Source organism: Larus michahellis, chromosome Z (assembly GCF_964199755.1).
Source record: "Larus michahellis chromosome Z, bLarMic1.1, whole genome shotgun sequence".
In the NCBI taxonomy this organism is placed as follows: domain Eukaryota; kingdom Metazoa; phylum Chordata; class Aves; order Charadriiformes; family Laridae; genus Larus; species Larus michahellis.
Genome location: NC_133930.1, coordinates 39,642,668 through 39,669,620, shown reverse-complemented (window position 1 = coordinate 39,669,620; position 26,953 = coordinate 39,642,668). Strand labels below are relative to the sequence as shown.

The 26,953-nt window shown below is 40.1% G+C and overlaps 1 protein-coding gene across 3 annotated transcripts; it reads left to right on the top strand.

Moving 5' to 3' along the window:
• The first annotated feature begins 505 nt into the window (after positions 1 to 505).
• CARNMT1 (carnosine N-methyltransferase 1) lies at positions 506 to 26,675 on the top strand. 3 transcript variants are annotated; one of them, XM_074569288.1, is made up of 8 exons: positions 506 to 595; positions 7,998 to 8,193; positions 9,200 to 9,363; positions 15,084 to 15,224; positions 20,692 to 20,870; positions 22,512 to 22,625; positions 23,524 to 23,627; positions 23,915 to 26,675. In XM_074569288.1, the coding sequence occupies exons 2-8, from the start codon at positions 8,005 to 8,007 to the stop codon at positions 24,014 to 24,016; spliced, it is 993 nt and encodes a 330-aa protein (XP_074425389.1). In that variant the 5' UTR covers positions 506 to 595; positions 7,998 to 8,004; the 3' UTR covers positions 24,017 to 26,675. The 3 variants fall into 3 exon arrangements, 2 of the variants coding, with proteins under 2 accessions (XP_074425389.1, XP_074425388.1); XR_012584855.1 differs by lacking the exon at positions 506 to 595 and adding an exon at positions 3,494 to 3,922 and having other exon boundaries at positions 22,512 to 22,621; positions 23,915 to 24,816; XM_074569287.1 differs by lacking the exon at positions 506 to 595 and adding an exon at positions 3,498 to 3,922.
• The last annotated feature ends 278 nt before the right edge of the window (positions 26,676 to 26,953 follow it).

Genomic DNA, 26,953 nt, shown 5'->3' with positions numbered 1-26,953 from the left:
GTATTTTTCAGACAGTGTCTGCTTCAATAGTGACAAGACCTGATGTTTGTAATTAATACCAAGGAATGGTATGCAGAGAGGTTGTTGTTTATACTTATTGCTATAATGCCTCAGGTCAGCTAACTTTCTCATTTGCCCTGTTGGAGGGTCGGAAGCGGGAGAGCACAGAGGGGTTGCACCTGCGGGGAGGAGCAGACAGGACAGGTGACCCAAAACTGACCCATGGGCTGTTCCATCCCATTGGCATCATGCTCAGTATAAAAGCCGAAGGATCAAAGGGGTCAGCCTCTTCCTTCAGTGGCCGGCATCTGAGGAGGACTCTGTCTGTTTGTCTGCCTTTAATCCCGATGCATGCATTCCTGAATCCAGATCTGGAATTCAGTTCCCATCTATCGCTGAGTCCAGTCTGGGACTTTCCCAGTGCCTGCTGGTGATGTGATCATCATCCTGGGAGCTTGATATGGTTTTGTATATATTGTATATATTTCATTATTTTCTTATTAATAATATTACCTTTTCTTTCTGCTCAGAGCAGGTATTTTTGACAGTTCTTCTGAAACCATCACCACGTTGTGGAGCAGCATCAAAATATTAGGTAGGCATCTTACAGAAGTGTATTGCGAACAAAACAGGTGATGCTGCTTCGCTCCTACGTAAAACTGGTGGACTTACGTTTTCAGTATAGGGCAGTTCTGGTTTCTATATCTGGAGGGAGCCCATAGTGGAGTTAAAAGAGGGGCAACTAATGTGACCAAGGGAATGGAGGAGACGCTTTGTGAGGAGAGACTGAAAATGCTGCAACCCTTCACTCTTGATAGAAGTCTGAGGGGGGAAAAGGTCAAGGCTTACAAAATCTTGAAAGCAGTGAGTCAAGTGTATGCAGAACTAGTATTCACCAAATTGTACAAATACTAGTTTAGGGGGGAATCCTCCTTCACTTGGAACAGATTTACCAATTACATTAAGGTGATATTTCACACAGCAGACGGTGAGCTTCTGAGATATAAGGCCATAGGAGGCAGACAGTACCAGCAAGTTCAAAACGGATTGGGAAGACTCATTGACACCACACTCGTAAGAAGCAGTAGAAGCAGGCAGGGCTATACCATGGATGGCCTGTAGAAACTGGCTAGGCTCACTTGTGGTGTCCGAATTGTGTGTCCTCTTGACAGTTGCTACAGCAACTCACCTTACTGGGAAAAGACAGTGAACTTCTCTGAGTGTCTTTGGGAGATAAAGTATTTCAGGTGCCATTATAAAAGCTTACAGAATTCCCCTGCAACGCTGGTATGTTGGTAGGATGCTTTTGCTTTGAAGGTGGAACAGCCCCCAAGAGGAAAAATCTAGTTTGCCCCTGGCAGATGCCTTTTGCCCACCAGGGCTGTGCTAGCTGTAAAGTGGCTGGGGAGAGCTGCAGGAGAGGAGCCTGTGATTCTTTTGTGAAGAAAAGATGTTTTTTTTTGGAAGCGGTGTTACGTTGTGCTGGCTTCAGGCTGTCATAGCTGAAGGAAAGTTTTGCGAAGTGTCTTGTTCAGCAACACAGTGGGAATAGAAGCGGCGTTGTTCTATAGAAGGCTAATGGCTTATATATAAGAAACATAGAAATGCAAGTACAGGATTAATTTGACATCAAGAAGGTGATTTCTTTGTGTTCTCAAAATAGTGGAAAGAACATAACAGTGTAGTAGTCATAAGCACTGATGTAGTAGGAACAAACTTTTCATGTTGCAGAGCTCTTGCTCCGTCTCTAACCTTCAGAGTTAACTCTAAAAGCTGAATTTCTAACTGTTTACACTGTGTATCATTGATTCAGGTATTGGTTTTGTCACATACACAGTGTTTCCTACTTTAAGAAACTACTTCATAAGCTCTTGGCACCAATGGCTCTTTTGTCCATCCAGCTGGGAATGATATCTGTGCTCTCGCTCCAGCACTGCCACTGAAGACCTTTGTAGTCAAAACTGTCCAGTCAGTTAAAGTAGTTGCAAGAGAGCCACAGCAGTGTGAGAGTAAAGAAAACTGGAAACATTAAGAGTTAAGTGAGAGTGTGTGTTATTTCCACAGAGAGAAGGGCAGTGTGCCAAAAAAATTCTGTTCCCCTTTTATGTTACTTGGTTTACTAAATCATTACATAGAACAGTGCTCTTCAGGTTCTCAAACTGAGGGGGGGATGGGCCCTTACAAAGAACGCCCTCTGGTACGAGCTGCCTCTTCTCAAAGCACTTGTGAAGGCACAGGTGACTTGCTGTGGGACACACAGGAGGGTGTCAGTGCCCAGCCAAACAAGTTCTGTCAGCTGGAGGAGGACGTGTTCAATTGTCCTTAGGGTGAAAGTGTGTTATTGTGGGTGGAAATCTATTGTCTAGTGACTCATGCATTGCTAGACATTTGCCTGCTCACTTTTCTCCCTTTGTGGCTGCTGCCTCTCCTCAGCACAGCTCCCTCACTGTGGGCGGCCGGAGGCTGCTGCACGGTGTACCGTACCACAGCCCCGAGCTGCCAGCCAGGCGGAGGAGGCCTGCGGCTGGCCAAGCGAGAGCTGGGGTTCTCCGCTTGCTGAACCTGTACTTCAGTTTTTGTGCGAGGCCTCTGGAGGCACACCCCGGAGCCCTTTCAGCGCCCTTCAGCCTGCAGCCCAGAAGGCCAGTTGCATCCTGGGATACATCGAAAGAACTATGGCCAGCAGATCCAGAGAGGTGATTCTCCCCCTCTACTCTGCTCTTGTGAGACCCCACCTGGAGTGCTGTGTCCAGCTCTGGAGCCCTCAGCACAAGAAGGACATGGACCTGTTGGAACTGGTGCAGCGGAGGGCCATGAAGATGATGAGAGGGCTGGAGCACCTCTCCTATGAACACAGGCTGAGAGAGTTGGGGTTGTTCAGCCTGGAGAAGAGAAGGCTCCAGGGAGACCTTATAGCGGCCTTCCAGTACCTGAAGGGGGCCTGCAGGAAGGATGGGGAGGGGCTGCTTGCAAGGGCAAGTAGCGATAGGGTGAAGGGCAATGGCTTTAAACTAGAGCAGGGCAGGTTTAGGTTAGACATTAGGAAGAAGTTCTTTACAATGAAGGTGGTGAGACACTGGAACAGGTTGCCCAGAGAGGTGGTGGAGGCCCCATCCCTGGAGACATTCGAGGCCAGGCTTGATGAGGCTCTGAGCAACCTGATCTAGTTGAAGATGTCCCTGCTTACTGCAGGGGGGTTGGACTGGATGACCTTTAAAGGTCCCTTCCAACCCAACACATTCTATGATTCTATGTGCCATCTCACACGGGCTGGGACCACAGTTTTCCTCCCTCCCTGTGACAGCCAACGCCTGGACAGACAGTGCTTTGTGAGGGCACAGATCTAAAAGACAGTCCGGGGGTAAAGGCGCCCTGCGCCTCGCGTCGGAGGGTTCCACCTTTCCCCTTCGTGGGCCGCCATTTTCCGAGGCCCGGACGCCCGCTGCGCCCGCCCGGCCCCGCCCACAGCCGGCGGGAGCGCGCTTGAGCCCGCCGCTGCCCTACCTCCGCCCGCCCCGCGCCGGAAGTGAGGGAGCGAGCGTGCGCGCGCGCGTGGCAGTGAGAGGCCGTTGGCGGCGGCCGTTGCAGGGATGTCGGCCACGTGCGCCGTGTCCCGTAAAGCGCAACCGCCGCCGCCGCGTCCCCCGGGCGAGAGGGACCCGCCGGCCAAGGCAATGCGCAGGGGGCTGCGCTGGGGCCACCAGGAGGAGCAGGAGCCGCTGCCGTGGGCGGGAGAGAGCGCGGGCGGCGAGCCCCAGGCGGAGCGGGCGGCCTCGCCGAGCGACGAGCGGCGGCGGCGGCGGCAGCCGCAAGAGCCGAGGGCGCTGGCGGCGGCGGCGGCCACGGCAGCCGGGGCGGAGGAGGAGGAGCGGCTGGAGAGGGAGCATTTCCGGAGGATCATCAACGCCTTCCGATACTACGGGTAACCCAGACCTGCCGCCGGGTGTGCGCGGCCCTGCGAGGGTCCCCTCCCCGCCGCCGCGGTCTCCTGTCACACCGATCCGCCTCCGCAGGGGTCAGGAGCTCGCCCTTCCTGCGGGCGGCCCCGCGGCGCTCCGGCCGCCTGGCTCCCGGAGCTCTTGTCCCTTCCCAGCCTGTCGTGCGGCCGCCTCTCTCGGCCTGTGCGCCGTGTGGGGAGCGCCGCGCCTGTAGCGGGGTGCAGGGGCGGGAGTCGGGAAAGGAGCTCTGCTCCCCTTTCCTTTCTGGTTCTGGGTACGCCTCAACGTTTTTGCCAGCTGGGAAGCATAAAATAAAAAAAATTAATAATAATAAAAAAAAGGAGTACGACGCACCTAAAAAGGGTGTAAAATGTCTGTTTTCTGTAAGATAAAACGCTTTAAGACGCTGTAAAGTACTCAAAACAATAGCAGATCCTGCTAGTAAAGAAATGAAAATGGTGTTTCGATTATTAAGGAGATTTTGGAAAGACGTTTTAATTTACACAAGAGATAAGACCTGTTGACAGGGCTAATGAGTGACTTTTTTTTTTTTTATAACTGTGGTTTTCTAGACATTTGTGAGTCAGTAAACGGCTTGATGGTCCCACAGGGATGAGGTAAAGGACGGAGGGGGGGGAGGGGCGGGGACACGACACCAGTTTAATATCTGAATCCATTGAATGGAAGAGCAAACAAGTTACTCAAATTGCGGGGTGGGGAGGACTGGCTGAAAAAGTCCAGTCCTCTACAGTATTTTGGTTAATTGTGTTCTGTTAGTCTAGGTTTGGGAAACAAATTTGGGATGTAGCTACACTACATATTTGTATACTTCAGTTGACAAACCGCTGCCATGTGAATCGTTATTATGTGCTGCACCTTCTTTGTCAGTGTAATGCAAGCATAATTTTTACATGACAGTCGTATCTGGAAAGGGTGATATTTATAATATCTCTTCTGCTTGCTGGTTTTGTATCTTCAGGGTTTTTTTTTGTTTTCTGTGACTAGTATTTGAGCAGGAGGTTGCTCTACATTTTGATGTTTTGTCTCTTCCAGACTGAATTTGCTAAATCGGTTTGGCCATACCAAAAACTTCATTAGTTATTACTCTTAGCACAACAGCCAGCTGTAATTTGCTTATTTCAGTGATGTAATTGTATCCTCAGGCCTTAGAAGCTGGGAACATCTTTCTCAACCTCATGCTCGACTGTGACTCTAGGTCGCTTTTGAATACTTCAGTTTTGGTAAACACATAACAAAAGGTTATAACTGAAATTTCTAGTACAGAAATTGAATTAAATTATCTCTGACTCAAAGAAATAACTCTGAGTTTAAGTGAAATTACCTATCTTGGTAGTTAAAAGTCATTTAATTGGAAATATCTGTATGAGTAAGGCAATAACACACTTTCAGATGCGTTCAGATTAAAGTTCTTGTCTTTGGAGGCATAGAATCATTTTGGTTGGAAGAGACCTTTAAGATCATCAAGTCAACCTGTTAACTAGCACTGCCAAGTTAGCACTAAGCCATGTCCCTCAGCACTACTCCAGGGATGGCGACTCAACCGTTTTCTTGAGCAGCCTGTTCCAATGCTTGACAACTCGTTCGGTGAAGAAATACTTCCTAATAGTCAATCTGCATCTCCCCTGGTACAGCTTGAGGCCATTTCCTCTTGTCCTATTCCCTGTTACTTGGGAGAGGAGACCAACTTTCATCAAGTTGTGGAGAGTGATAAGGTCTCCTCCCTTTAGCCTCCTTTTCTCCAGGCTAAAAAACCCCAGTTCCCTCCAGCAGCTCCTCATAAGACTTGTGCTTCAGGCCCCTCACCATCTTCATTGCACTTCTTTGGATGTACTCCATCACCTCATTGTCTTTCTTGGGGTGAGGGACCCAAAACTGAATTTGGGTATTTGAGGTGGGGCCTCACCAGTGCGAAGTATAGGGAGACCATCACCTCCCTAGTCCTGCTGGCCACACTATTCTTGATACAAGCCTGGATGCTGTTGGGCACTGGGGCACACTGCTGGCTCATATTCAGCCAGCTGTTGACCAACACCCCCATGTCCTTTTCTGCCGGGCAGCTCTCCAGCCACTCTTCCCAAAGCCTGTAGCGCTGCATGGGGCTGTTGTGACCCGGGGGCAGGACCCAGCACTTGAGACCTTGTTGAACCTTGTACCATTGGCCTTGGCCCATTGACCCAGCCTGTCCAGATCCCTCTGTAGAGCCTTCCTACTCTCAAGCAGATCAACACTCCGACCCAGCTTGGTGTCATCTGCAAAATTACTGAGGGTGCACTCGGTCCTCTTGTCCAGATTGTTGATAAAGATATTAGAAACAGAACTGGCTCCAATACTGAGCCCTGGGGAACACCACTTGTGACTGGCTGCCTACTGGATTTAACCCCGTTTACCACCACTCCTTGGGCCCAGCCATCCAGCTAGTTTTTTACCTAGCAAAGCATATGCCCATCCAAGCTGTGAGCAGCCATTTTCTCCAGAGAACGCAGTGGGGAAAGGTGTCAAAATCTTTACTAATGTCTAGGTAGACAACATCCACAGCCTTTCCCTCATCCACTATGCCTGTCACCTTGTCATAGATCAGGTAGGACAAGCAGGACCTGCCTTTCATGAAGCCATGCTGACTGGGCGTGATCACCTTGTTGTCCTGTACGTGCCGTGTGATGACACTCAAGATGATCTTCTTTCTTTGTGTGTAGTTCTGATATCTGTGAATTATTCATTCCACTAGAAGGTTGCAATTCAACAGGAAAGAGCGGAGGATTATAGTTCAAAGAATTTTTCTGACAAAACTTTCAAGCTGATATTAAGCTAAGGTGATGTCCTTTATATAGACAATCAGATTATTTTTCTTAACTGTTCCTTCTTTTTTTTGTTCTTAAATGTCATTTTAAACCAGTGGAGCTTTTGCAATGAACATGCCCTTCTCAGAAGCACGTATGTCATGTTGGAGATACTAACTGGTCAAATCTCCAGATTGAGGTTGCAACTCAAATTGCAGCAATTGCAGCTTACTCTCTCTGGTGGCTAGTTATGAACTCTGTGCTGCTGTATGCTGACACAAGAGTTTGAGAAACTGCAGTATGACTTAACCTGATAACATGATTCTGTGCTGCCAAAAGGGCAGTATCCCTTGTCCTGGCTTTCTGACCTCTCTCTCTAGATGTCTTATGACTGTGCTCAGCCAACTTGACTTGCTAAACTGATAGAAATCAAATCTAGCAAAATCTGTACAGGTTTCTTCACGGTTAGCAAGTTAACTGAGCTTTGTGGCAGGCCTGGTGAGTGCTGGAATAAGATGGAGGGCAGAACTGTTCTGGGTGAGGAGGAGGAAAAGGGGAGAGAAAAAAATAGACCTCTTTCTCTTGGCAGTAGATTCACCTTGTTTATGGAACTTTTATTTTGGGGAATTGGAAGACTTATTTTTAGCTTGGATCAGTTACATGACCAAATTCACAGCACTCGTACTTGAGGGGAATATGCTGTTAAAAGAAGGTAGCTAGGTTATCTTAGTGACACTGCTAGAACTCCGTTATGGTCCAGCTGTGACTCTTAACGATTCTTTCCAAAACAGTTGATTTTGAGGATCCCTATTCCCAGTCCACCTCTCTTTATTTCTGTAGCCAAAGTTTACCACGGTATCAGCTATTCATTCGATTTAAATTGGATTCGTGAAACAGTCTGGCTGGATTTGGTGAGTTTGGGGGCTGGTTGTTCATTATATTTTGTAGATCCATGTATTAAGGTGGTGATCACTATGAGTGATCTAAATGAGTGGCTGATGATGAAACTGCAAGAAGAAAACAATGGTCATCTTAAACTGCAACATGTTAAGAAGTGGTAGTGAAGAATTAGAGCTTAAACAGACATTTTGCCTAAAAATTCTTGAAAACTTGTTCTCAAGTAAAGAATTACAAAGTCTGATCACTTTCTGTGTCTAAATCAATGAATAATTGTAACTGGAATAGCTTAGAGTGAATTATTTATATTTAGTGTGTGTATTGCTTCTAAATATCTAAAGGCCTTAAACCTTTTGCGTTTTAGAACGAATATGCATGAACGAGTGAACAGAACAGAGAGGCAGTTTAAATCTCTCCCAGCTAATCAACAGAGTCTTCTTCCTCAATTCCGTCCTCACCTTGACGACATTCGGAAATGCATCGATCATAATCAAGAGATACTGCAGACCATCGTGAATGACTGCATTCATATGTTTGAAAATAAAGAATATGGAGAAGATGTATGTTAAAATGGACTTTTTCATACTCCGAAATTAAATTCTGTACGCTTTGGCATTTTCTGCATTTATTTTTCACACTTTTAGGCCTCCAACTTTCTTTGCTTTTGCCTTCTTTATTTTCTCCTTTCTTACTTCGTGTTCGCTTACACTTTCTCACTCTTGTCTTTCACATCTTGTAGAACTGATGTTTAATAAAAGTATTTGTTGTTAGTCCTTGTAGTTACACTTATGAAAACTAACTGCGGGTCTGGCAAATCACAGTAATCACTTATTCTAAAAAAGAGTTTTTCTCTCCAGAGTTCTAGCTCTGCCCTGGTTACATTTTAAAGTTATTTTTTCAGTTAACTATGTAGAGCATAAATGGTGGTGTCTGTTTTACTCTAGGTTATTATATGTTATGGCATTCTAAATCAGTTACAATTTTAGATAGGCCAAGTATTTTTCATGTTCTTACCTGTAAAAACTTTTTCACTGCTTACCTGCTTTTTCAGTGTGGCATCTCTATCAAACAAAATTCCATTCAGACTAAAAGACTGTCAGAGGTGGAAACTAAAGTCCTTTTTTGGTATCTGCAGGCAAGGTACAGTCATGGGCAGCTCTAATGTGAGCTTCTCAGTGTTGCCTCATCAGTACCTAAAGGGGATTCTGTTCTCAGGGTAAGCAGTTCAGCCTCTGCATTATGTAAGCCCTGGTCCTTTCCTCAATAAGGACTACCAAATGTGCTCCGCTGTGCCATACTATGTATTGTTTTGTTGTTGTGGAACGTGATCTCTTGGGTGCCAAATCGAGACCAGCAAACTGAATTTGTTTAGGATTCTAGGTTGGATTTGAGCCCCGGTCCCAGGAGTGAAAGGCGAGTGGTTTGTCAGCTATAACTCCCAACAGCTCTTATAGCATGGCTTTTGTCTGTTTATAATTTAATTCTTTTTTTGTTTTTTTTTTTTCAAGACTAAAGATACATGGTACATTTTCCACTAACTTTTTTTTTTTCCCCCACTTTAATCAGGGAAGAGGGAACATTACACCAGCTTCCACATTTGACATGGATAAATTAAAATCCACTTTGAAGCAGTTTGTGAGAGACTGGAGTGAAGAGGGAAAGCCTGAGAGAGATTCCTGCTACCAGCCAATCATTAATGAAATTATAAAGAACTTTCCAAAAGAAAGATGGTAATAGTGTTTTAAAACTTAACTTTATGTGGGCATACACTTTGCACAAATCTAACAAATTTTTTATGGAGTAATGAAAAGCTTGGATTTTAAAATACATAAATTCCTATGAATGCAGTGGAATTTATTTTTTAATCAAGAAAGTTTTTGTTTCTAATACAAGGTGCTGGAAAAGAGCATAGTTATAATCTTCACAAAGGAATACCAGGTAAACCAGAATTAATTTATTTTTTTTTCTGCAGCTTGATGTAACGGGCTATCTGTTAACTTTTCAAGTAAGAGACCTCAGGAGATTGTGAAGTTAACTCAGTTGTGCTCGGTGAGGTAGAGTTTGCAGGTTAGCAGATTCTCGGAGTGTGTGTGCTGCAGATAAAGGGAAGGACCCTTGTGGCAGCAGCAGCTATGAGTATTGCCCTTCGTAGGGCAATAGGAAGGAGGGAAGAAGACTCTTAACCTCAAGCGCAGTTTTATTGCACTAAGAATCTACCCTGCAAATACTTAATTCTAGCCTTGGTTTCAGACAGGTGCTACGAGGCAAGTATTATAAAAGCTTTGCTGCGTGTGTGAGGGTAGCTTTGTAACTGCGTTGTCTTGTTAACACCACCAAAGTAGTAATCAGTGCGGGGTTTTTTAGGTAACTTGAAGTAGAAGTGTTCTGGTAGAATCTTGGAGGGCACTGCTGCTGTAAGAATTCCTTGTTTAATGGTTCTGCCATTTATTCATCCCAGTCATCACAAAGTACCTTTAGTTTAAACTCGGAAAATTTGTGAACTTTGTATTCGTAAATGTAACAGGTCAGAACTGAGGTTTGATATGGTCAGGTGTTACTGTGGATTTTCTTTTTTCTCAGTTATTGCTAATAAAGCACTTGTACCAATTTTAAAATACCTTCCACTAGCTATCTTTTAATTTTCATTAGTAAAGACTGTTAGTGGCAGCAGAACATGGAATGGACATGGTTGGTTGGTTTCTCTTTTGCCTTAGGTTAACTTATCTCAAGGTGTATGCACCTCTGAAAATGTTTTATCTGAAGGTGAAGTTTCGGCAATGTTTTTAGTGCTAATAGTGCAGTCAATAAGATAAAAAAGAATTAAATACTACAGGTTACCTGATATACCTCTGATGTGTGTATCTGTAGGAAAAGTCATAGTTAGTTTCAAAAGTAATCATTCTAATCTTCAGGGTAGCAATTCACCTTTTTCTCTATGTGCTAGCTTTTTTTGGCTATGGGAGAAGTAACTTATATCAAAGAGATATGTGACTGAAGTTGGAAAGTCTTGACTTTTACATTAATCGTCAATGAGCTCTGTTTCAAACCCTCCAGTTGGTATTAGAAAGAAACAGATTGGGTGAATCTGAAGTTGATAGCCTTGTGCTTCTTTACCAGGCATCCTGTTTGTTGTTGTCAAACATTAAGTCACATGACAGTGCTTCTGCCCCTGTTGTGATGGCTCTGAAATACCAGTTGGGTTTTTTTTTGTCTCTACAGAAATCTACGTACCTATTTAAAGGTTTAATATTGATAATCATTATGGAGCTGCCGTGGCATTTATGCAAAACCTTTTCTCAGTTCATGCGTTATTACTTACTGTTGTCAGTTCACTCTTTTTCCTAGTGACCAAAAGCTCTCCTACTTAGGTGTATTTACCTCTTTGAGGCAAGAAGCAGAGTTGTTCACAAGGGCCTTTTCTCTTCATGTATTATCAGGCTTAACTGTCAGTGCCACCCCACCCTTGTCTGAGAAGTAACTTCCCTGGCAGGGCAGGCTGATTGGTAAATCTGCTTCCTTTTTTACAGTTTTGGACGGGAGCAGTGGTTTTCAGTTTGAAGGGAAGGACAGTGACTGAACTGACCATAGTGAAGTTATTCTGTCTGGTTGTTGTATATAGTGGGTGCAAAGTCCATTTTCTTTGGGGGGAACTGGCTGTGGGTGCTCATGTGGGAAAACAGCCCGTGGGTGGAACCTCATAGTGCAGCTTTACATTCCTTTAGAGTTTGCCTTTGTAGCACAGAATGCTGAAGTCTCCTGAGATGATGAGATGAAAGTGCTAGAGAAAAAGTATGTTGTTGGCACTGGGTGATGAAAACAGCTTTGTCTAGATGTACTTTGCATTGAAAAAGACAGAGAAATAATTTAAATTTAAAGCTGTGAGTACAAGTCACCTTTTTAATGGCTTCAGTGGAATTATACATTCAGTTTCTAGTTAACAATACTTGTTATTGGTTCCATGTGTTGGAGTTATGTGAAAAAGGAGTTAAATTTTTGAAACTATTCAAGTATGTTTCGCTCTGTGCACGCACATGTTGTATTGCTGCTCTTCTTTGCAAAATTGGCCTATGTTGGTTTAGTTGGTATGCAAAGAACAGGAAAAGAAGTCAAATGCTCTATATGCTTCCCCTTCTGGGAAGCAGAAGAGATACAAGCAATGGTTGACAGCATTTGTAAATTAGAACAGTCTTGTGAGTAGGTGCTGCCGTTACCTTGTGTTTCAGTCCAGTTTTCTGACAAGACTGTCATCTAAAAATAAAATAAAACGGCAAAAGCTGTTTCTGCCTTCCATTCCTATTCAGAAATAATGCTGTCTTTCTGTTTAGCACCTTAATACAGAATCTGTTAGTAGGATCAACAAAACAGTTTAAAGTGAAGTCCCATGAGACAAGATCTTCCTGAAGAGCACACAGATTTCCTGCATTATTCATGTTGGAATTTAATTGTTTTTCAGCTCAGTTGGTCTCTATAGTATTGTCTACCTTTCGATGAAGCCATTTAAATTTCTTTGATTTCTTGTATCTGAATGAACCACGATCACCGCTTTCTACATTTTATTTATTGATAGCTTTTATTTCTTGATGGAATTAATTGTTAAAGCATTTTTATGGGGAAACATTAAGTCAAAAATCTAAATAAGCATACCAATATGTTGGGGTTTTTTTAATCCCCCTTTTCTTTTGTTGTTTTGATTTTCCTTTCACATCTACTGTTACTTCTTATGTGAAAAGGATGTAAGGACCATCAGCTTCTTGTCCAAAAGAAATCAAAGAAATAGTTTACCTTTTAGTTAATTATGATTCCATGGCCAAGAACAGTAAACTTAGGTATTTTCTCCAAAGTTTTCTTTTATTCATGAGCTTGGCCTCTGGAACCTCTAACTTGAAATTTAAATCTATCGCACTGTCCAGGAATTGACTGCATTTTCCAAGATACTGGCAGGACAGTTTCCTTTTTATTTGAAAAATGTAGCATATTAGTCCAAAGCCTAAGCTTGGCTATAGTTCCTGCATATCCTCAGTCACGTTTATAGTGATGATAAAATTTCTGCTTTATACAAATGTAATTTAACTTTATATAAAATACATCTGTCCTTGCAGGGGTTTTAATCTCGTCAAAAATAGCGCTTAGCATAAATGTTGCTTTAAACATTGGATTTAAGAATGAACTATATTTTCACTGTAACTGCAGTCAACTGAAGTCTTTGCAGGTATTTACGTGGAAGTATATAAACCTCAGCTGCTAAGTTTGGAAAATATCTAAATTTACAAACGTTAAAGAGAGAAGACATCAGGAAAGAATGAGTCACACTGTGATTCTATGCTGGTGTTTCTACGGATCTTCTGTGTGTGGGGTGTATATGTTTTATCACTTCTTATCATTAGATAACATTAAATTGAGGTGTTTAGTTTATGAAAATGAGATTTGTATTTGATCAGACACACTAATTTTTCGTTTGCTGAACTTCAGTTTACGTCTTCAGCACTATTATTTTTTTGTTAAAGCACAATAGTCATAAAATAAGAAGCCTCTGTTTTTATCAAGCGTATTTTTCCCTTAAAGAAAGAACAGCAAGTTAAAATCTTCATTAATGTCATTAAACTTCTAAAAGCTGAAAATACATCACACTAAAATGCAGTACAGTAATGGCAGGACAGAGTTTAGTTGTTTATGATATTTCTCCACTATATTTTTAAGAGACTGCTGCAGTTTCAGTAGTTGAGCCAAACATTACCATACAGCCCTCTTCCCTGCTCCTTGGACAGCCTCCTCTCCCCACATCTGTCAGGTTAATAAGCCAGTATCTCCTCTGTGTTGCTCCACAGGTTTTTAATGGGTACTTGTTGGATACCCACTTACCTTCCTAACCAATGCTAGATCTGTCATAGAAATCCTGCTACTGCTGGCTAGTTCAAGGCTGGTTTCCCTGTGGATGCCTTTGGGTTATTATCGGTTATTATAGTTCAGGATTATTTTTTTTAAATGTATGTGCAACTGCTGCAATTACGTATCTACCAGAGGAAAAGTGGCTTCACTGGAGTGCTCCTTAAGTAATAGCAAAGTCTCAATTTCCTGCTTCTTGTTATTATCACAAAACAAAGAATCTGAAACTATAATGCAAGGGAAATGAAAATCAGGAGTTAGAAGAACTTTGATTTTCCATTTGGGAGGCTTCACTAATTAGATGATTAAGCCACAAACCAAAAGTGACTGTTAAGACTGCTTTGTTAGCTTGTGTGGCCTTTAGAAAAGAATAATGCTTTCTTTTGATTTTGATATACTATTCAGAATTTATATTACTCCTACACTCATGTTCATGCTTATGCAGCATACTAACTGTTTTGAACCCTTTTTCACATCCTGAATTTTTATGTAGTCAAAGGCTTTGCATTTTGTTTTCATCATATGTTTGGAAGTGCTGATTGTGGGTTCCTTCATTTAGTTGCATATAAATTGATACACGGATGTTTTGTCTGTGAATGTGATATGTGAAAGGGTGGGTGGTCTTGAATGTTCACACTTGTTTTTTTGGTATATGAAATTATGAAGCCTTGTTCATGACTGGAAACTGAAAAATTACTTCTTTTTAGATTAAGTGTCTTTTCAGTTTGGTGTAGGAGTGTTTTTTGTTTTATAACTGAAGGTTTGATTGCATTGAGGTGGAAGTCTAATGGTTAAAATACGTATATATTGCCTTTCTGCCTGAAAGAAAATTTTGGGGTTCTTAGTTCTTCTATTAGTTACTGAACTTGAAAGATAGGAGAGGTTTTGTAGGTATCACACTAAACACACACTGCTGGATGTCTTCTGGTCATCTTCAACTTGATGCCTAGCTAAGGGAATTGAAGGCTTAGACTGCTGCAATGTACTGCAATGATTTAGAAAAATCTTACGTTACTTAATGTGAGTGAAATTGGTGAACAGCATATGTAAAACCTACAGTTGCTGAGAAGGTAACTACTTTAAGGTTTTTACAGTCTGAATTGCTTATCAACTAATGGAAGTTTTGTTTGTTTTGTGTTTCTGATGTCAAAATACTTCTTAATTTTTCATGTGATGTAACCAAGAAGATTTCTAGAATATTTACTAGTTATCAGTGGGCCTCATAGAAAAATAAATGGTGCTATATGGTAATGTTCTTTCATCAATTCACTTAAGAGATTATTAGCTTGATAACTGCAAAAGTTTTAATGAAAAAAATTATTTTGTAATTATGCTCTGTATTCTGAATGAGGGTTGTATATGTTCTTTTGAATAATTTCTGTGAATTATTTTGTACAGTTAACCAATCTGATCAGAACTGGCTCAGATTGTATTTTAAAAGTAAAGTCATACAGGAATTACATTATAGTATCTAAGTATATGGGGGGAAAAATGTTTGACTGGACCTCTTAAGTTTTGTTAAGAGGTATCAGATAAAGTCTTAACTATTATTTTTGTTCTGTTGCAGGGATTTCTCCAAAGTTAATATCCTGGTACCTGGTGCTGGGCTAGGTAGATTGGCGTGGGAAATAGCTAAGCTCGGTTATGCTTGCCAAGGAAATGAATGGAGCCTCTTTATGCTCTTTTCTTCTAACTTTGTACTCAACAGGTATATAGCTTATGTTTTACTTGCTGATTGAAAACTAGGGAGGCAAAATTATAAATGAGAAAAACTTGAATAAATAAAACTCACAAGAACAGATTTGTAAGTCCTAGCACAGGACACACAGAACCGCTTTTTAGGATGTTTTAATGAAAAAAGAAGTAAATCAGTGGGACAAATGGGGGAGGGAAGCGTTGTATCTAAGTCATTAAGATTATAGCAGGAAGCATGGCTTTTAAGTTACGAGACTTACAATCTCTAGACTGTGCTGCAGATTTTCTGCATTATCTTGAATAGGTTTTTATGATTTATTTCACATCTGTTTCTGTAAAATGCACACCTGTCTCACCGGTGTCAAATATGGACTAGTTAATATGTGTGTGGTACTTAGTGGTGGTGATGAGTAACAGGAAACGTGTTAAAGAAAGTGTTACGTTCCATACTAAAATTCTAGGCACTGTTTTGACATGAAGAACAACCACCAAAGCACGCTGAACCGCTTCTTAAGCAAGTTGTTAAAACAATATAGTTAATAGTTCTGCAGTTAATGCTGAGGTACTAAATTTGAATGTAGTAAATTTCACTTTATAGGTTTAACTTAGAGTGAATTTTTTATATTTGTTACTCTTGTCACTCGCATTGGAAATTCCTGGTTTCATAACGAACTCGTTACAGAGGAAAGAAGGCAACAAACGCAACATTCTTTGAAGAAGGAGGGTGGGAAGTCTGGTAGTGGGTGGGCAGCTATGAAGGAGGTCTGTGGCGGATGTTTTGCTTTTGCTTTATACCAAGTTCAGAGAGACAGAATTTGCCAGGTCATTCTTCAGTCTGAGATTATGCACCTTTGCTGAAAACACCTAAATTATTGGCTTGTTGTATTCTGTTATCATGATGTTTTGGAGCCCTGATTGTTCACAGAGGACTGTGATAATCTTAAATATGTTATAGCTTACTGTTCAAAAACAAGGGGAAAACACTGCTTATTATGCCTGCTGCATGTCTGCTTAAAACAGTAGTGTTCAATGTGATGAAAATAAATATTTGCTAGAGGCTGATGTCTTCTTTTTTTTTACATTATTCTTAAATGACTCATCTGGTGGCGAAATTGCATATTACAGTTGAGCTGATCTAATGCCTTGCAGCTACTGAAAGGACGTCACATTCTTCTCATGCTTAGCTCTACAGCCCTGCTGGCTCTAAGGCTCTTTAGAACTTTTGAAATTATTCAAAGCAGCATAAAAGTTTTCATTTCCCATCTTTGGGAGCGCTGATCAGCTGACACAGTGGTTCAAATCTGAAAGTTAACTTCACCCCTAACTACCTCTGATGACGTGTTTTTTGTCCTTCCTGCCTATATGGGGAATTCTCATGAAGATCCATGCTTAGCTTACGATAGTAATCATTCTAAGCATCTAATGCTTATGTGGAGTTTCCTATTTATATAAGATATTTAACAAAGAGGTGTATATGCATTAGACTTGCTAACAGTATTAGATTTTAGACAGCAAAATTTTGTGTTGCTCAGCTGTTGTAGTCCTCATCCTTGCTGGGCAAGTTAAGAGTAACAAGTTTCCTTGTTAGTGTGGAAGAGAATACTGCTAACCTGAGTATGAATTTCAGCCAATTCAGCTGAAGTCCAGGCATTCCTTTCTGCCAGCCTAGGCTTGGGATGTCTATTAAGAAAGTTTTAGGGACTTCTGTGATTTTTTATTTTAGTCTTAAGTGTCTGTTCCTAGTTAGCCTTCTGAAATGGGCATGTTTGCCTTCCTGGAACTGGAAGAAACAGGAATGATCAATATGAGCTAAACTTACCGGTTAAGGAAGAGTGGTAAGAAAGAAGGATTTTTCAAATTAGCTTTTAACTAGAGGTTTAATTTAATTATTTTTTGTTTTCAGTTGGTAAAAACATGAGGATTTTGCGAACGTGCTTACAGTTTGGATATACCTTCTTTCTCTGACCTTGGTTTATTTTTAGGAAGACAAAGTACTGTCTTGAGTGTCAAGCCAACTACAACAGTGGGCTCCTAGATGTAGTACAGTGACTTAAGTCTTCTGTATACAAAGTGGTATCTGCTGTAAAAAGAAATCTAATTCTCTTAAGTTGTGAAGTTTTGTTACTGTGGATAAAGTTGCATAGCATGCTATGTAGAGAGTGCATCAAGGGGTAATTGTGGTCACTAAAAGTGTTTGAAATTAGTTAGAGAGCATTATTCCACTGAAGAAGCTCTAATTTGAAAATAAAGTGACACCGGAGTAGGTAAGCTACAATGGCTCCAAGGCTGCTGCAGTCCCCATATGGGAAACTGTGCTTTTTCTTGTATGGGTAAGGTTCTTAACTGCTGGTGGGTTTTTTTAGTATTGTCATGGTTTTGGCCAGATTGGCCAATCAGAATGACAGATGGCCCTCCCTGCCCTGCCTCTCTCCAAAGAGAGGAGAGGAAGAGATAATGAGACTTACAGGTTTAGAAAAAGAACTAAACTTCTTTAATGAAAATCATAATAAATAAGGAAATAATAATAAAATAAACAAAAAGTGCACAATATATACACAACCGTATCCAGCTCCCAGGATGATGACCGGGTCACCAGCAGGCACAGGGAAAGTCCCAGACTGGAGTCCACGATAGACAGGAGCTGAATTCTGGATCTGGAGTCAGGAATGCTCGGATCGGGATCAAAGGCGGGAACAGACAGGGTCCTCCTCAGACATTGGCCATTGAAGAAAGAGACTTGCCCCTTTGATCCCTTAGCTTTTATACTGATGCATATGGGATGGAACACCCTGTTGGTCAGTTTTGGGTCACCTATCCTGCCCGCTCCTCCCTGCGGCTGGGACACCTCTATGCTTTTCCGCATCTGACCCTCTAACGGGACAAACAGCGAAGTTAGCTGGCCTTGGTTGTTATAGCAATAAGTATAAGCAAGAGCCTCTGTGCATACCATTCCTTGGTATAATCAGGTCTTGTCACTGAGAGTGAACAGTGTCTGAACAATATGCTGTTAATTTCAGAGTTTAGTCAGTTAGAAGAGGCCCAGCTAAAAAGTAAAATTACAAAACAGAAAATTGGTTCTGTTCTACCTCAAACCAGGACAAGTGTTTAGGTGAGTTCTGGGTACAATGACAGATGGCAGAGGTCATCACTGGTGACGTACAGACACGTTTAATTTCTTACATGTTTTGGAAGAGCAAAAACTGCAAAGCGTAAGCTGTTTTCCTGCCTCTGGAAAGCATACCAAAATTTTCAGGCAGTCTAGAGGCACAGGACACACGTTGCTTCACTTTGACATCTGACAGGAGGGGAAACAACACTGGGGTCGTATCTATCTGGAGGAGACAGGAGCAGCTTGTGCTGACTTGCTGTTTTCAGCAGCTGGAGATTCAGAGGACAGGGTCAGTTGTCTTGATCCAACAGCCCTTCAGTAGCAGTAATCCCATTTATGAATATTTGAGAAAGTTCAGCTGAAGTAATATAAAATGACTTTGTACTCAAGTCCAGAGTAGGCTTGGTTTAAAAAACCTTTAATTAATACCAGTAGAATTCGTGCTAATAATTGGGTAATCTGTGCTTTCCAGAAAGAATGCAACTTTAGATCTTGACACTGAGAAGGCTGATTAATTGTATTTGTTGCATGTCCATGAATGCTTTAGAATGAAAACTCTTAAGCATTTTATCTTTAATTCAGTTGACAGAAGTAGGATTTGACACACCCGTCTTTTCCACTGAATGTTGAACAGTAAATGACCTGCCCCTATGGAAAATAGTGAAGTGCATAAAACTTAGTTAAAGATGTTAAATTTTTATAACATAACTTATATCGTATGTTCTTTGTTGGAAGGATGAAATTGTAAAGGACTGCAGTACATAGTTTTGAAGTATAGATTACTGAAGCTGGAAAGGGGGGTTTTCAGGCTTGAATATGGAGAGGGATTGGTCTTTTAAGTTGGAAAATCCTTTGGGAGCTGTTCAAAAGGCTACACATGAATATTCTTCATGCTGGAAAAAAAAACCAACAAGGAGGTCTGTGTTCCCTTATAGCTCAGAAAAAAGCTCCTTTCTAATCTACTCAGATCTCTTTATTTTCTTTACCTTGCTTTTGGGGAAATTTTCAGTGGTTTTGGTATGATATGAAATTTTCGTATCATTCATAACAAGAATAACGTTCCGAGGATAATACAAATTGACTGGGAACACATGGAGAATGCTAGAATGGTTAACACACAACTTCTCTTGGCCAGAGTGGGGAGTTTTGGTGTTTGGGTGTGTGGTGGTGGTGTTATGGTGGGTTTTTTTGTTGATGTTTGTTTGTTTTTCTTTTTTAACCAAAATAGAAATGCCTTTCTTGAAGAAAATGATGCCTATGTTATCAGGGCTTTTTCCATGCTTTCTTTGCTTTGACTGACTGCATATATCTGGTTGATATTTATTTATTCATTTTATATGGAGGCGGTTGGTGACTGCAGTATACTGCTGCCCGCCTGCAGATTGGTTTTGTATTTTTTTTACTGATAAAATGAAATACAAATATGACATGAAGAAGGTAAAAAATGTTATTTCAGAGACTTTACCACTGGTGTTTTCTATACACCAGCCAAAAGAGTGCACTTGCTATAACCTGGTAGATTGCTTGCGGTTTATTAAGTGTTTGATGACATGTGTTTTATGGGACAGATACGTCCTCTGTCTCTGAAAGAAAATGGCTGTGGGGAAAGCTGCTTTTTATACTTCAATGCTATATTTTATCACGTTGTAAAATAAGAGTTGACTTAGTTGGTCATGTAAACCCACAAATTTTATTTTGCAAAACATGTTTACTTAGTTTAATTGCAATGCTGCAGATGTTGCTAACTTAAAAAGACATCTAGTGCAAAACTACTATGCTTTGCAAAATTGAATTTATTTATTTTTTGAAATCTAAAAGCAGCCGAAAAATGCTGCTGTTCTGCTGTGCTTCAAAATGCCTATGATTATGGTTCAGAAAAGACAAAAGTCTAGAATGAGAACGAATTTTTCCAATAAAACTCATGGAACTAAAGAAATGAAACTAATAGTGGAACTATTTTTCTTTTTGTTTTTTTAATTAAATAGGAAAAAATGATCCATAAAGGCTTAGCTTTTCTGAATATACTAAATCATAAATTTCATTAATCTTACAAAAGAATCTTGTGCATTTTTTTTCAGTGGAGAAGTGAGGGAAAATTATTAAAAGTGGGAAAAGGCAATTTTAAAATTAAAAAGGACAGTTATTTTGTGATGATAATTTGTCAGAGTAAAATTGGTTTTTTTGATCAGTTCATAAATTGATGGGCAGTCTGAAGTGTTGTGAAATACAAGTCCCCTAAAAATGCGTAGCTTTTGCAAGAATTTTATCAACAAAACAATGGATGTTTGTGAAAGTCTTTGACTCCTGCATTTCTGGATAATAGATAAGCAATTAGTTGAAACTGAATTGTGATGATTTCTGTATTTTGCAGATGCTCTGAAATTAACTCATGTAAGCTTTACCCCTGGATTCATCAGTTCAGCAATAACAGAAGATCTGCTGATCAGATACGTCCAATTTATTTCCCTGATGTTGATCCTCACAGTCTTCCTTCTGGTTCAAACTTCTCTATGACAGCAGGGGATTTTCAAGAAATTTATTCCGAGTGCAGTGAGTAAATGCAAACTTCAAAGCCATCCATATAACTGTATCTTCAGAATATTTATTATGGGACAGTTAATGGTTGCAAATAGAAGGGAATTGTATCTACAAACATTAAGCATAAAGTACTAACTGTAGCAAAATTTTCTTTTTCCAAATCAGCTTTTCTTATTAGTTATCAAAAAATATGGACATCTCCTTGCCTAACATGTCTTTGTTGCAGTAGTTTCTTTCAGAATAAGACAGCATACACTTGATTTAGAAAAGTGATGTGACAAAGGGAACAATGTAACTAGTGACTTCCCTTCTTTACTGAAAAAAAAAGAGGGTTTTTTTGTTGATTCATTTCCTGTTGTATAAGCAAAGCAAACTGTTTCAGTAGTACGAAATTAGAAATGGAAACAGTATATACTTAGTGACTGTCAATAGTAAATATTTCAGAGGCACATTATGGGGATGATAATTATCAAAGATTGAGACTTCTGTCAGTACAAATAACCTTATTTTTCCATGTGATACTAGGTTAGTTGTGCTGTCCTCATTGCAGCTATGGAGTAATGTTTTGTGACTCACGTAATGTTGAATTAACCTGCAGAAGACTATCTTGTGTAGTGCCTACTCTACCAATTACATGTTTAGGATGTGATCAAGGGTAGCACTCACCCAGTTCTTTTATATGTGGTCCAATAAGCTAATATAAGCCTATTTAGAAGTCACCATTTTTCTCCTTACACAGTATTGGATTATCACTTCGGGCATTTATTTTCTGTTTCCATCTTTCTGTACCTATTAGACCCATAGCCATTTTTCACATGGATTATATAGCTGTTAATCTACCCTCTATTATGCAGGTAGACTTCCAGATACTTTCTTGCAGGAGCCTTCCTTACTGTTGCTTAATTTTCTGAAGGTTCTCTTACATTAGAAAGTCTGATACTGGCATAAATTGAGACTTCTAATTTTTTTATTTACAGAACTTAAAACTTTTGCAATTTCAAGGACACATGTTTAGAGAAAAACAGGGAGACTCATGCTTTAAAAGGTAGACTTTGAAAGATCCTGCTTGTTAAATTAACTAGGAGAAAACAGCTGAGAAGTGTTCAGATACTGAATAAAATGTTTTAAAGCTGTGTGATTTGTGAAACTACACTTAAGTGTACAGACTTGTATTGTTCTAGATATTAAGTAGAAAGGCTCAAAATCACTGGGTATTTTTGCAGTTGTATTTTTAACTATTGTGGTAATTGAGTTCGTAGGACAGGTGAGTAAAAGCACACTTGGGCCTTCATTTATATAAAATATGTTACAATATTAACATTTTACATTATATAATGTAAGTATATCTCATTTTATCTAACGTGTGTGAACAATTTTATAAGATGCATGAATAATAAATACGTATAATATTTTAGAGTGTGTATTTACATATTCACATACATATCTATCTGTAGGTCACATGAACCCAAACATAACTGTTGTTAACATAAACCAAAATATTTTATTTACTTGTAAATAAAATTAGTAACCTTCAGCTGTTGTTAGTTGAACGTAATGCTGAGCGTATAAACAAATGCTGGGATTAAATGATGAACTTTTACGGGGGTGGAAACATTGAAACTAATCTTTGTATACTTCGCTTTTTTTATGCAGATACATGGGATTGCGTAGCAACTTGCTTTTTCATAGATACAGCACATAACGTTATTGATTACATTGATACTATATGGAAAATATTAAAGCCCGGCGGAATATGGATAAATGTAGGCAAGTGTGACCAACCTCTCTTCCCGCTAGCCCTGACTTATGTTAGATCTCATAACAGGCATCTAGTAGTTGAAAAGAGTTATGGGGATTAGTGTGTCTGTACTGAAAACTCTAGAGCTAGAAACATCTAGGGCTTGGAAATTATGTCAGGTGTGTTCAGAAAATGTCCGGATGTTTGCTAGTTATAATCAAGTCAAGACCACGTGATTTTTAAATAGAGAAGTAGATCTTCCCAGTGGCAGGTTTTGCATTCGTGCATCAGACATTCGTTATTTGACAAATGCAGTGTCCTGTAATCTTTTTTTGCTATTTTTGTAAGGAAATGGAACTTGCTCTGTGTGTAAATACATGCTTGCATTTTTTTCTTAATCTGTTTTCTAATTTGTACTGTGCTGCTTCTAAGCAGAAGCTTTGGGAATTAGATTTATGTATGCCTTGTCTCGGTAGAAAAATTAAGTTGAAGGGATGGCAGGCAAAACTCAGGAGTTAAACATTTTGTGTTGTAGAAACTGGTCAGTCACTAGTCAGTCATTACACCAGTCCTGGCCAGTCGTAGAATGCAAGCAGAGCTCTTGGGTAGATCACGGGGTGTCCTGCCCTTCTCTTCTAAAGAGACAGCAGTGGTGCTAGACTGAAGAAATTTTAAGATACAGAAAACACAACCTGGTAGGAAATGAGACTTCATTGTTGAATAAGCAGCTGAACTAATTTGTTTTCATTTTGCATTGATTCTGAAATTCATTATAAAAATCATATTCGAGTGACAGAAATGTGTTCTTTCGTCTGTATTTGAATACATAAGTCTGGGTATAAGCATTCTTTGTGCTTTCAGTGCTTTTGATTTTTAAAACATTTTTGTCTTCTTGATAGCCATTTCCATTGTATCTTTGGATTCTAGGTCCTCTCCTTTACCACTTCGAAAACTTGGGAAATGAACTTTCTATAGAATTAAGCTATGAGGATATAAAAAGTGTTATACTGCAATATGGATTCCACATAGAGGTAAGAAGATGCTGTAGTTTGCAGTAAGTAGTATTGGTATAAACCAGACGAACTCCTTTGAATAAATCTTTACCTTAAATTTAGTTCAACATAATTGCATATGTTAATAACTTCTAGAGAATTACATCTTTGTAAGTGTGTTGCAAATTATTTGCTTTCCGCATTTTTAAAAAGTGTATAGATGGGCTGTGAAACCTAGTAGGTGTATAGCAGTATCTTTCTTATTAAGGGAAACTTGCGTAGTTCTTGTAGAGAAGGTGTTTTGAAAGCTGCTGCTTTTTTTTCAGGTGGAAAAAGAATCTGTACTGTCAACTTACACTGTGAATGAACTCTCCATGATGAAATACTACTATGAATGCGTGTTGTTTGTGGTGAGAAAACCAGAATAGAAGTGGTCTGAATAGGCCAATCGGAAAGAAATGTTGGCTTGAAAGCTAGAAATCAGAATAAAATGGACTGGGTCATGTTGGACACAACCTCAAATCAGTGGTGCCTTCTTATTCCTAATAGGATTTAGATAGTGTCTATTTTCTTAATATCTCTTGCTATCCAGACGTGTTCTATGCCATGCATATTTGTAAAATACTTGTGAAAATGGAGGAGGAGATGTTCACATACACTGTCTTTGTGCTTTGGAATGCATTGAAAATAAAAGCAAAAACATTTTCTTGAGAGTAACATTTAATGTTTTCCATAACCACGCTAATATGAGGCATATGCTGCCTCATTTTTCATAGATTTGTAACGATTTTCTTTTTTCTGCTTTCTGATGTTAGGATTGCATAAAGATGCTTACTGTACTAGCCTGTACTGTACTGTACTGTCACATTTAGAGAAGTATTTCTAAACATGTACTTAAATTATGAAGTCTGAAGTGTCTGGAAAGTGATAAAATTATTCTTGATAGATACAATAGCCATCAGAACTGATACAGCATTTTCTGTGGAACTGAAATGAAATACATTATTATGCAAATACTAATCTTTGTACCACTGTTACGAATTTAATCAAAACACAGAGCCTGTAGACAATTACAAATACTATGTGAAAGCAGAGTACTGAGTGAAGGAAAAGCAGCATGTCACAGAGAAGCCGTGTGTGAACCTCATTTTGGGAATGACACCAATTTTGATTAATCTCTTAGTGTTGAAACTGAAATAAATATATTAGATGCTTTACCGTCTTAAAATATATTGATTTCAAGTCATTTACTGCTTAAGCCAAAACAGTGAAGCGGTATTTTTTGTTAAAATTAGTTAACAGAAAGTCATATTATACCTTGAGCTCTTTTCTTTTTTTAAAGTTGATAACATAGCTGAGTTACTCATGCGATGTGTAGGTAGTGCAACAGAAAAATGCCTGTTTCTCAAAGGGTGAAAAAAAAAAAGTTACATGTAAATAACACATGCTGTAACGTAATCATCTCTACCTGAGTCAGCATATGCAGACTAATTGGTAGACAATTTACTTGGAACTTCAGGCACTGTAGCCTTGTGACTTAGTGACTTCTTGGTTCCTTATCCTAATGGGTTTTTTTTTACTAGCAGATGTGGCTTACATGAATATTTAACCTACAAATCATGACACCATACAAGAGGCTGGGTCTTCTATCACTTAGAAGTGACAGATGTACATGAGAAATCATTAAGTAGTAATCGCGGTGCTGAGAGGAGGTGTCATGTTAGCCATTTTGTTTTCTTAATATATTGGTTATCTTAAGTACCATTTTTATCCATTTTCAAAAATTTCTTTAAAGTACAAAAATATTATAAGGAATTAATTGATTTTTCATATTTGGTCATAATGGTCCTGGAAAACAGCTTGTTTGTTTGTCACTATTTCTAGACTCTTTTTTTCATGGAGATATCCTAATTGCATCTCTTTAATCGATCTGTTACTGGCTTTTGGATTTTTCCCATTAAGGCCAGAAATTTGTGCCTTTGTTCCTAAATTGAAAGTCTGCAAGGAGGGAAAACAGAAACTGGGTTTTTTTTAATAGTTTTAGCACTGCGTAAGAGAGGGTGTGTTTCAGTACTGTGAAAGGGTGTGTTTCATTTCTGCTGAGAATCCGTATTGAGAATAAAGGTTTTTGGTCTACAGAAGTTTTCAATTAGAGCTTAGCTTAAACTAGTCTTATTTGAACTGTCTCTTCTTTCTAAAAGTGCACCACCAAAATTTAGCTCCATAAATGAACTGTCAAAGTTCCACCCTGTTCCGAGAAAAATGTGTTTAAAGCTGAAACATGGTGATTGCAGCAAGCCCTTGCACACCTAAAAATAATTTTTTAAAGTTCATTTAATTTCCTTATTGTACTATTTAGGGTTTTTTTTTAGGGACTTTATGATTCTTTGCCTTCACTCTGATTTTTTTTTTCCTTAAGATAGAATATGACTGGTCTTGCTTTTCAAGCTCCTTGGGCTAAGACAAGGTGAGGTGAAAGTCAGTTATGCCATTACCGAGAAGTATATATATCTGTAATATTGCCTGATTTCTTCCTCCTGCCCAGTCTGTAGTTACACTTGGAATGTGGTGTTGTTTTCTGCAAATAGGAAATTGAACTCTTGCTTTCTGGCTGGATGTCAGTATCCTTTGTTCCGGTGGTTTTGTTCTTTGCCACCCCATGTTGTCACAAGTGCCATTTTTTTCGGTGTGTTTTTGGAAAATGTTCTTACTGACTTACGTCAGGTATATAGCAATGTGCTTCTGTTTCTAATCTAGGAAACAAATGCCAGTTTTCCCCAATGTTTTCCCTTTAAATTTTAACAGTCGCATTAAGAGTTGGAAGCAGAACAATCTTGTGCATAAGCTGTATGAGTCAGTGGTGTTTTACCTGCAGTTCTGTTTGTGAGTCCTTAAAATTAATCGCCAGTATTTTTATGCACAGGAATAATTGTGTATTATTGACTGTGATCACATTCTTCTTCTCGGTTGCATACGGAGGGAGAAGCCCTTTAGGTGTTTGTCAGCTGAAGCCAAGGCCGTGTGATTTAGGTCGCTGTTACACTGTACGTGGTATCGGGTGTAAAATAAAATGCTGCATAACCGTCAGCGTGGTACTCCTTGACACGGAACGAGTTTGATGAGTGTGAAGCGTCCTGTATTTTTATTTATGCGTAGCACGCGCGGTCAGAAGGGGAAGCGTCACCTCGCCCTGTGCGCACCGCCCCGTTTGCGGCGCCCGCAGCCGGCGCGGTTTCTGGCCGTGTACCCTCGGGGACGAGGCGGGCCTTTCCCACCGCCCCCCCGCCACCCCCGCTCCCTCCCGCCGGGCCTTTGCTCCGCCCCCCGCCCGTCACTCGTGCCCCGCCCCGCCCCCGCGCGTCCCG

Excerpts from the sequence above, each read along its gene's own strand:
- CARNMT1 (XM_074569287.1), top strand. The coding sequence starts at position 3,591 with ATGTCGGCCACGTGCGCCGTGTCCCGTAAAGCGCAACCGCCGCCGCCG. Across the intron at positions 3,923-7,997 it reads AACGCCTTCCGATACTACGG|AACGAATATGCATGAACGAG; the intron begins GTAACCCAGACC and ends TTTGCGTTTTAG. Across the intron at positions 23,628-23,914 it reads AATATGGATTCCACATAGAG|GTGGAAAAAGAATCTGTACT; the intron begins GTAAGAAGATGC and ends CTTTTTTTTCAG.